Source organism: Carassius auratus, chromosome 25 (assembly GCF_003368295.1).
Source record: "Carassius auratus strain Wakin chromosome 25, ASM336829v1, whole genome shotgun sequence".
NCBI classification, from domain to species: Eukaryota; Metazoa; Chordata; class Actinopteri; order Cypriniformes; family Cyprinidae; genus Carassius; species Carassius auratus.
This window is the reverse complement of record NC_039267.1, coordinates 17,506,450-17,517,790: the sequence shown is the minus strand read 5'-3', so window position 1 is coordinate 17,517,790 and position 11,341 is coordinate 17,506,450. Positions and strand designations below refer to the sequence as shown.

The 11,341-nt window shown below is 35.5% G+C and overlaps 1 protein-coding gene across 2 annotated transcripts; it reads right to left on the bottom strand.

The window, feature by feature from the left end:
• Positions 1–5,184: 5,184 nt before the first annotated feature.
• Positions 5,185–8,117, bottom strand: LOC113043902 (troponin I, fast skeletal muscle-like). 2 transcript variants are annotated; one of them, XM_026203483.1, is made up of 7 exons: positions 7,992–8,117; positions 6,516–6,547; positions 6,302–6,338; positions 6,082–6,210; positions 5,910–5,999; positions 5,646–5,822; positions 5,185–5,510 (listed from the first exon to the last, which is right to left on the bottom strand). In XM_026203483.1, exons 2-7 carry the CDS (start codon positions 6,521–6,523, stop codon positions 5,415–5,417), a joined length of 537 nt encoding a protein of 178 aa, XP_026059268.1. In that variant the 5' UTR covers positions 6,524–6,547; positions 7,992–8,117; the 3' UTR covers positions 5,185–5,414. The 2 variants fall into 2 exon arrangements, with proteins under 2 accessions (XP_026059268.1, XP_026059267.1); XM_026203482.1 differs by lacking the exons at positions 6,516–6,547; positions 7,992–8,117 and having other exon boundaries at positions 6,302–6,358.
• Positions 8,118–11,341: the final 3,224 nt, after the last annotated feature.

The following is an 11,341-nucleotide window of genomic DNA, read 5'->3' as shown; positions in this document are numbered from 1 at the left end:
GAGGCGGCGAGCAGGATTCACATGCTGTTGACAGGCAATGAGTGTTTTTAATGTGCATTCTTTGATGGCTCAGCAAAACCTCAGATACATTAGGATATTGATTTCTCTTTTGTGCTACCATAGATACTGTATATTGTACTTTGTCAGGACTGATCTACAATATTTACAGTGTTTGTAAAGCAGCACAGCAATGATATTCCTAAGGCGTTCTGGTTAGTGTTTGTTTTCTACCATGAACCCAAACTTTTAAACTTCTGCAGCAAATTCAGCCCAAACTGCTTAAAATACAGAATTTTGATGCCGTTTTCTTGCATACATTTTACTATATAGTCATCCAGTGGTATTATACTGTGTGATGATTATTATAGATAGTGTCAAGTCTAATCACACTGAGTCATGGAATGGCATACTTACTCCGACATTTTCAAGAGTTTATTTGCACCTTTTTGATAGAAAGAAAAAAGAGAAATGCATCAGAGCTATGGCACAGTGGGTTATGCATCAGAGCCCTCTCCCTACACTGCTTTCTGAACTCTACTCTAAAATAAAATAACAAATAGATGATCTAGAGCAGTGGTTCCCAACCCTGGTCCTTGAGGCACTCCAACACTGTACATTTAGCATGTCTCTGTTCTCTGTAACATCAGCTTCAAATCTTGGAGTCTCTACTAATGAGCTGATGGCCTGAATTGCATGCAAATTGCATACTTCAGTGTGTGTTTTTCTAGGTTATGTTTTCTGGTCTGTCAACAAGTTCTACACCACAATTTTCACTGTACAACAACTTTGGTGAAGAGTTCAGTAGTGGTAGGCCAAGGTTTGTTTATTACAGAGGTTGGATCGACAATCCAATCTCTCTAGTGTATTCACACTTGTCTCTTAGTTTTTTTTTTCTCCCCAAAATACACCCTTAAGTATTTTAGGTATTACATTAATGGCATATTAACACCTAAAGTGTGCTAAATGTTATATAATTATTTTGCACCAGGGAGTTTAAGGAACTCTGTAATAGGAAGTTGCCACCAGGGAGGTCCACTGAGAACAAAATTTTCCCATAGGGCCAATTATGGGATTTACACCACCAGCAGGAAGTGACGTAAGCAAGCCGGCAGTGATGTCAATCAAGCGCGGTATTCAACAACGTCAACAGTTAAAGGATGGGCAGTGTTGGGGAGTAACTAGTTACATTTAACAGTGTTACATAATTTAATTACAAAATAAATGCAGCTGTAATCCATTACAGTTACTGAAAAAAAAGTGTAATTAAATTACAGTTACATATTAAAAAGTTAGCGGTTGCAAAGGGGGTTACATCTGAATATTTTCTGCAAAAAGCTAGGATATGTTGACTAATATACATTTTTTACTTCGTTGTTATTTTTTTTATGTGCAGAATGCCTCTTGGCATTTAAAGGCTGTTTAGTAAAACAATGCCATTCTGATGGTTTTCTTTGAATTTGCAGATAAAAGCTTTAGGCTACTACCTGTCTGAGAGTTGCCACAATGGCGAGTGATAAAAATGCATTCCAGTGCTGGAAATTCAGCAATAATCAGAACGTTCTTAAATTAAAAAGAGGTGCTAAAGTCTGATTTGTTGATGGCGGTGCTTTGATTTATTATAGTATTATAACCTTAATTCATGTGATGAAGGTTTTTGAAAGTTTGACAGTAATTAGTTTAGAGTACTATAGCATTTGTTAGAAATTTAGAAAAAATAATCAAATGTAATCAGTTACATAATAGGTTAACATGTAATCTGTAACCTATTACATTTCCAAGCTAACCTTCCCAACCTTGAGGATAGAGGATGGAAAAGTGCCTGGACTTCGGAATCAGTAGTACCTATTGTGCTGGGTTACACCCTACTCTGAAATAGGAGCTAATTTAGTCCCTCAAAAAGATGTTACTAAAGTTAAAATCATTCCCATTTCTAAAAAACGCCAAAAAGCAAGTACTATGAAAACGTTCCTGTGGTGCAGCCCTTTTGAAAGGGTACCACCCAGTGACAGCCTTTGTATCTTTTTTTCTGAGAGCGTAACCATTGCATGTGGACATAATCCAATGGCACCAAATCCATAGACATTCTGATCGTGTGACCTTTTCACATCACCCTTAATGTCAGCAGTTGTCTCTCAAGTGGGTTCCCAAGTGTCTTTGACTCATCCGAGGGGATTTTCTCAAGGAGCTTGATGCAATATGATCTCAAGGCCAGTACATCAGCTGCAGACACAGTCCTATCCTCAAGAGCATCTCTGAGATGCCAAAGATATGACAACACAGCTCTCCTTTATTCCCTGCTAAACAACCATCTCAAATGTCTTTTTTTAATATACTCCCGCTCCAAGAGACAGACCTGACTAACTGGCTAACTGGTGACAAACTGATTGACTAATTTAGTATACTTAAATGGACTCCTAATACCTCAGTGACATAGTTAGAAAGCTGTGAAGACAACAGTCAGGTCACATAAGGCTATATGAAGAAAGCTATTATAAGTAGCCATGGAAGAAGACTGAGGACATGTTAGCAGAAAACACATGGCGGAATAGATCAAGTAGTACAGTACAATGGTCTTCTTGTGTGAAGGTTTGGTAAATGAGCAACTTAAGAAATCTTACAAGTCAAGACCAAGCAAGTTTCTGAGGAAATAGATGCATATTCCAGATGTTCCAGAATGTTAAGCCATTTCAGATCATTACACAAGATGTATAAGATGAACGACTATGTTTTTGTTAATGTACAGCATTGTCTTTCGGATTAATAAGTACTGCGACTCAGTTTTATATGAGACCGTATTGTAAATCAGTTGTTAATAAGGAAGGCCGTAAAAGGGTGTTGACAGGTGTAGTAAGACTTAAGGATCATTTTCTAATTTATGCTTTAGTCGGTGTTCGCTTTCCAGTAGTCACTTCAGCAGCCGGTATATCAAATCTGACCTCACTCTTTGGGTGACCAATAAAAATGGTTTCTTTGCATTTCAACATGGTGTTTCCAGAATAAAAAACTTCTGATTAGTCCAAAAACAAACTTTTCATGAGTCAGAATAACGAGCAATGATAATACATTATTTTGCAGACAAATTTAAGCTAATTTCTAGAGATGACCCCGAATAGTCGACGATTCGATTCGAGGAGCCTGATTCGACTACCATTTTCACAGTCGAATATTCGCGGGTGTTATTGATTATGCCATTCAGACTATATGGGGGAGCTCAAATGTCTGATTTCACTATTATGATAAAGCCGTGAATAAGAATCTGAAAATAAAGAAGCTTCAAATTAAAATTTTAAAGTGCGTGAATAAATCCAACCACCCCTATAGATTTATGTTTCACTTTCCATAATCCGTGACCGACAGAGGAGCATCTTGGCGGCAGGGATTTAAAACTTTACCAAGACTCAACCTGACACAGGCAGAGACTGGATTTTTTCGAACAGGTAGGGTTCAGGTGATTTCAAAACATTTCAGCCGGTGTAGATATATCGTGGATATATTAATCACCTGATATAAAATGTGTTTGGTTCAGTCAAGCGCCTGCTTCATTGTAGTACTACGGTGATATCTCTTCAGCACACAGCGCGAGCAGGTCAAACTACAATTCAGAATATTAATAACTATGACTGGACTGTCACATCCATACTATTATAATGAGAAGACCATTATAATAAAACGCTGTGAATCTTTAGAGTTTAGCTGCCATGTTTCAGCACATTGTTTCGTGAAGAACGCGTCCACAAAAGGAGTTCGCATTTACTGCCGTGCAGACACGTTAATTTGCATTCGGGCTCTTTTTGCAGATAGCCTATAAGTCTTAATATTAATTTTATGTTGTATAAATAACGAAGCGTATTCTACATGAAAGAATGAGGTTAATCCCATTGATTAAAAATTTGCTATCAAATGCTCACTCTACTGGTCATCTTCAGCGCGCGCAGCTCAAAACAGAAATGCAGAACATTAATAACTACTGTTAGGCTAACTTTATAATGAGATCACGAATGTAAAAATTATGAATTGTTAGGGTTTCGCTGACGTTTAGTGTTAACTATCTTTTAATCAAGACATGAAAACATTATTTACCCCGTTTGTATCTGCAAGGCACTTGTTACACATTTTCCCTGTTCGTGTTAACATCAGTAATTATGGCTGTCGAATGTCTGACTTGACTCGATGTATTTTGCCCCGCCCCCAAACATATGATTTGACTATCAGTCGAATATCAGCAAGATTCGAAAATTCCGATTCGACTATGAAAATCCTTAGTCAGGGACACCCATACTATTTTTACAAATGTTAACAATCCAAATTAACAATCAAACTTGCTCTAAATGCCTATAAGACTAGTACAGCAATATATACTTTACAAATTATGATCTCAACAGGTGGCTTCTTACCACAGTGACATACGGTGGAAGAAGCAACTCCTATTACAACCCTCTCCATCACCTCCATCATCAATCCCACAAACTACATTTTACAACTTCCAACAAAAATTTGTTTTCGCAAGACTAAGACAAAGAAACAAGGGAACTGCTCTCACCTTTCTAGAAGAACTGAGGAACGTCTTCAAGAGACAGACACAGACGAGACACAGGCTACGGTCGTGTTAAGAAGGTATATATTGCATTCTCTGTAAATCCATGGTTTCTCTTTATGGAAGTGGATTATCCGCCACACCAATGAGCTGACAAGGTCATGAAATACGGCACTATCCCTCCTTCGCTGTGCTATCAGTATAAATAACCTGTCCTTCAAGAGAGCCATTCTTTTATTCTGAGGATGACTTTTCAACAAAGGCCTTTTGCTTTATATGAATCTAACTTCCACCAATCTATTTATCCATATATCCATCTATCTATCTATCTATCTATCTATCTATCTATCTATCTATCTATCTATCTATCTATCTATCTATCCATCCACAGAAGATTGTACCTCCAGGATTGTTTGTTCAGCATTCTTCAGTTTCCAGTCAGTTTCTTTCAGGTGCCAGGAAGGCGTCACTGTTACCTGTTGTTTTTAATCATAGTAAAAAATGTTATCCACTTTTATTAAGTCATAAACCAAATACATAATACAACTGACAATAAATACTTACTTGTTCCACAGATCGGTGAGGAAATAATGCAAGATAAAAAGCTGGTTACAAAGTGGTTTATGTAGCAAAATGAACACAGGACTTCATTCTTGCTTAACCGATTTAATGATGATGTAAGACTTTGAGACATGGGATGTTAATACACATTTCAATACCAGTTTTGAACAGAAAACTAAATGATCATATTTACTTTTATAGATTTGTGATTTTCAAAAGTAAATGAGTGTGGTTTAGGTACATAAAGAGTTTATCGCATCATTTTAAGCCAATTCTGATTCAGCAGCATATTGAACTTAAAAAAAAACGATTAAAAAAATTAAGCCTCGGTTTCAAACATCTTCTTCCTGCCATCCATGCCAGCCTTGTCTTCAACATTCTTACGCCAGTCACCAACATCACGCAGCTCCTTATCCTTTGAAGTGTACATGAAAGACATTTGGTCAATTAGCCAAAAGATTCAAAGATCAGCATCTTTCAGAATTGTGAAGGTCCTTTAGGACCAGAACCACAAAGGAACCTCATGAGAACAATGCAGTTTATCGCTCACCTCCTCTTTGACCTCCTTCTTGACTTGTTTGAGGTTGGCTCTCAGATCCAGAGACACCTTGTGTTTGGAGCCCAGCAGAGCCTGAAGCATAGCGTCAGCAGACATGCGCACCTTCCTCAGAGTTGGCTTCTTGAACTTGCCCTTCAGGTCAATAACTTTGATATTCAGGTCCTCGATCTAGAGTAAGTGAATGAGGGCCGTCAGTATAGAAACTACAGGATAAAACAAAAACTTTACTGGATTCAAATAGAGATGACATCTTACCTCCTTTGCACTCTTGTTGACTTTCATTTGCAGGTCGTATCTCTCCTCATCAATGACATCAATTTTGTGGTGAAGCTCCCTGCAGAGTTCCTATAAACCATATGTTTATTTTATTTTAGTTATCCATTCACGATGTTTTCTTTTTTTAGAAAGTGAATGTATTGTTCTTTACCTGTAATGCCTGTATGCCTGAAGGTAGAGACAGAGGCTGGCAGGTCTCTGCCATGTATCTCTCCCTCTCCACCTCTCTGTCCTTTACTTCCTGTTCCAGTATACCTTTAGCGATGGAAAGCATCAAGCTCTGCAACATAGCGAAGCTAGATGTCATTGCTACTCATTAATGAATACTGAAAGATAGAATTAATTTTGAATCTTATACTGTACTGTAGTACCTTCAGATGATGCTTGCGACTCGACGACATCTTTTTCCTGAGGTGTTTTGGAATCATTCAAATATATTGTGTTAAAGCAACAACCAATCACCACAAGAGACTGCACTTTTTTATTGTTTTATGTCCATTGTACACAAGTATAAAAACAAACAATTTCTGATAGTTGAGGAAGATGCTGATAATCAATAAAGAAGAAATCAAAATAGTTACTTACTCTGACATCTTGGCTGATTTAAATTTTTGCCCCTGTGAAATAAAATACCCAGTTTACAATTAACACAAAGCACTGGCAATATTACAACTTAATTAAAAGACGTTCTAAAATATATTCATAAATGAATATATATATATATATATATATATATATATATATATATATATATATATATATATATATATATATATATATGCAACACTGTACTGTGACGTTAAACAAAACCATTCATTCAAGCATGCATTTTGTGCAGTAATGTTTTAACAACAAGGAAATTATCTGCAAAATGACAAGTAACCAATCAAACCACCAATCATTGCCATAAGTCTTCTCTAAAGTGAATCATGTGCTATTTTTGAGCAGAAAATCTCGAGAGATTCACTGTGCTAAGCCTGTTTCTGGGTGATAATCAAAATCATGACCCCACCTCTGTTCCTTCCCTTCCAATCATCTGAAACTGATCCAAAATAATCAGATCATGACATCAACTTTTTTTTTTAAGGCAAACCCCTTTCTTGTGAGTTTGATTTATATTTGTTTAAAGGCTGAGCCTAACATAACTGAAAAAGACAAAATTCACCCAATGAAAAATTCTATAATTTACTCTCATATTATATTATATAATATTATATTATATTATATTATATTATATTATATTATATTATATTATATTATATTATATTATATTATATTATATTATATTATATTCAAATATATGTGATAAGATTAAAATACTATTTAATATAATAATTAAATATTCTTTATAATTTTTAATTAAATTGTACAAGATGAATTTTCGTACTGAGATCAAAACAGTAAGTTAAAATACCTCAAAACTAAACAATTGCCAGCTCTCTAACTACTTTGTATCTCAGGATTACTTTCAGAATGCAAATTGCAATGCCAGGTCTACCGTTTGACAATGGGTATCATTGTGATAATGTGAGTAAATATGTAGTAAAGGCATTTACATTTGAACTATGCCAACACCATAGATTTTAACCATAGCATCATTGTCTAAGAAATCCGAAGAGATCCCCGTGCATCGTTTTAGACCCATTAGTTGAAGCCTAATATTTATCTATTGACAGCAAGATAAACACAGGCATATCACCTTCCCATCCTAAAAGCCAAAACAGATGGCATTTCCAAACATTGCTAACAAGTGTACATCTAAAAATAGGAAAGTGAGTTTTCAATATAAGTTTTCTGTATTCTGTATTATATGATCGTTTGTCCCCCAACATATCAATGTAAGTCTAAACACACAATTTGCAAAAGCTTTCAACATCTCTGTCACACAAAGCAACTTGCCTCAAATTATGCTTACAAAGAAAAAAAATTAACAATTGTCTGTCAACCCCACCAGTTTTTTTTTTTTTTTACAGCTGGCTAAGAAGCATCTTGCAATTCCAATGTAATAAAGTCATAAACAAAAGGATAAGCAAAGGAAAAACAGAGAAAAACGCATTTTACCTATGAGCTGAGGCAGACACAGCCAGAAGAATGGAGGAAGAATATTGTCTCTGTGGGCAGCTGGCATCATAAGTATATATTGTATTCCCCTATGACCAAGGAAATCCCATCTCTCTGTTTATGGTAGTAGATGCTTTCAGAGAACCAATAGGCTCTCAAACACCTGAAACACAATATCAAATCCCTCATCTCCACCCCAAACCCCCTGCATATAAATAACCCCTCTTTAGATTGTGTATATTTTTAATCAAAGTGAAGCCCACACATGATGCTGAGATCATGAATATCAAGACCCCAGCAAGACCACTGCATTACTATGCTAAGCTAATAAACACAAGGCATTTCTTGAGCTTCACATTACAGTCAAAATTGTATTCAACCTTCACTTTTAAAGCGAAAACAGTGCCCCACAAATGGTTTTGATTGAGCTGTGGCTTATAAATTAAGAAAAAAAAAAATTATTACTTACATATTGTTTCTGACCAATGCTGGAAAGTTATCATGACTAGAGATGGAAATGATCAGAAATGTAGATTCTGGTTCACTGCTTGGGAAAAAGTAATTCATTCTTATTGTTAACCGCAGATTAACTGCTATTCTAAGACCCCATAAGATGTGTTTCTAGCGGAAACACATTGAAAAATAGCCAATAGACATACAAACTGACGCCATTCATTTATAAAAATTTGTTCAACTTATTGTTTGAAAACTCTAGTACCACTTGTCAATATATAATAAAAAAGTAAAAAGTGCTTATATCGCACATTTGACAAAACCTAAAGTATAGCAGCAAGTTTACATTCTATTTCCAGCTTAACAAATTAACTGGAAGGAATATCAACTGCCATTTGATCTCTGCAAAGCGAGGCAGGTTTTAAGAGACTGGAAACACTATTGCTCATTCAGTAGACGAGCTTGTGAATACATACGGAGCAGCATATTTCCAACTGTTCTATTTTTGTTTCAAACGGCTGGTCTGGTGCTGATGGCTACCTGGGACTCTTCCACCCCAGGCATTCAAATATAGTGGTGTAATTGGTACAGCTGTCAAACAGAGAGCAGTGTGAGTGAAAATGTGGCAAATAAAGACCTTAATAATTTTGAGTCCATTTTTAGAATTCCAATATTGGAAACAAATGTTTTTATCTTCTTTAAAGAATCTTTTAAATTAGTAATGTGTCAACTGAGAGTAACACCTCTACCACTACCAATACAATTATAATTTAATATCTTAATTGTAATTTAACCAATGTTACTACTTACTATAAACCTCATTCTTAAGTTAAGATTTTCATCATGCTTGTGCAAATAAATGATATGCACATCACATTCTTGTATTCCAACTCAAGCATCTGCCCTGATACCATTGCCTTGTTAAACAAATGCAATTACTTAAAAAATAATAATAATTAATTCACTTTCAGAATAATCCTTTCCTGATCATTTCCTCACCCCTATATCATCCAACGTTTTTGAGGAATAGTTCCAGGATTTTCTCCATATAGTGGACTTCAATGGTAGCCAATGGGTTGAAGGTCCACACTGCAGTTTCAATGCAACTTCAAAGGGCAAAATTACTTAAAAGTGTAAAATACTTTAACCACAAATGCTTATTTTGCACTAGCTCAGTTTCGCGCATTACGTAGTCAAGTTGGAAAGGTCATGCATGACGTAGGTGAAAGCACCAACCCAGTGTTTACAAAGTGAATGTTTAAAGAAGGTTGAACGCCTTTTCCAAAAAAATGGTAAAACAACGAAGTCATACGATTTCGAAGTTGGAGGACAAAATGAGAGTTTGCATTTTTTGGCCGACCCTACCTTTTTGAACAGTAGTACACAAACAAATAACAAACTACATGTGAACTTTCCAACGTGTTTACGCAATGTGTGAAGTCGAGCGTTTGTGGTTAAGAAATGTATACATTTTCATTTAATTTTTTTATAAAACGACTGGTTTCACTAGATAGGACCCTTATTCCATCCGTTTTAAATGTCATAGCTAACTGTTTAAATCATAATAGCTAATAGTATATATTTGTAACATTTGTAATATATTGATGAATTTCAAAATTTTGTAAAGAACAAAAGGTACATCATTTAAGATATTTGCAAAGTATCAAAAATACATTTTACAGGTATGTTAAAATGTTTCAAGGACAGATTTAATGACATTCGTACTTCACAAACACTAAACACTAAAAAAGTATCCTAAACAACAGCAGTGCTCCCAACCACTAGGGGCAGATATTTGTGAACCCGGGTACCGTTACTAATACTACTTGACATTATCAGCTTACAGTACCATAGCATGTAAGAGCAAAACTGTAGCCTCTTGCTAAAACATATTTTCCAAAATTCACGTCACATTTCCTTTTGGAAAAAATCATACATGACAAGAAAGTCAGTGCATCAGATTCTCTTTAATATCAACATGTACAAATGCATTTTCTTCAAAAACGTGATACAGAAAAAACATTGCCTCACATTATTCTGGTTTCTAACGCATTGAGAATGTTTTCTAGGCCAATAAAGTTAACCTGAGAGTTCATGTTGTTAGACCTTTACAGGGCAAGATCAACCATCCAAAAATATAGATTTAAATAGGCTAATGAATAAGAATAAAACAACAGTAAATGTTCCATTTGAATCTAAATACAGCTTTGCTAATGTCAGAAGCTAATTGCAGGCCCGTAGAAGAAAGTAAATGATCACACTGATTGACGTCATCACCACCACACTAATTGAAGTACAGGCACTGTTCACTGTGAGCACTGCTATGAAACCTTTACAACAGCGTATTCAGATGAAACTGATCTCTGCCATACATCAAAAAATTACACCAACATGGAGCATTTCCTGAACATGTCAAAGCATAAGGATGACATTTTGTCAATACCCGATGAGTGCATATAGTGTGCGCGTGTGAATGTCACAATAAATCACACTGGATGATTTCAAACGAAAGGCACCAAAACGTAGGAGGGTCTTTCTTCACCAAACTGCACACTAAATATCAAAATAAAAGAATCACTGCTGATAAGCATAAGCCATGTCAAATATATTTCCCCTTAAGCACATGTACGTCACCAAGATACATTATATTTGCGTGCAGGCATCAAAACAACAGCAGATTACTATAAACTTAAAAACCTAAATGTTGCAGAAAACATTCCAATCTACACTAGAAGCAAACATCTTGCAAAGTAACAAAACTATTGATCACATTATAATCAACAATATATCCAATCGATTATAATGACAGCTATCTATCTTTGTTGCATTTGTCTTTTATTTTATTATTTGTATGTATGCATGTGTGTGTGTGTGTGTATATATATATATATATATAT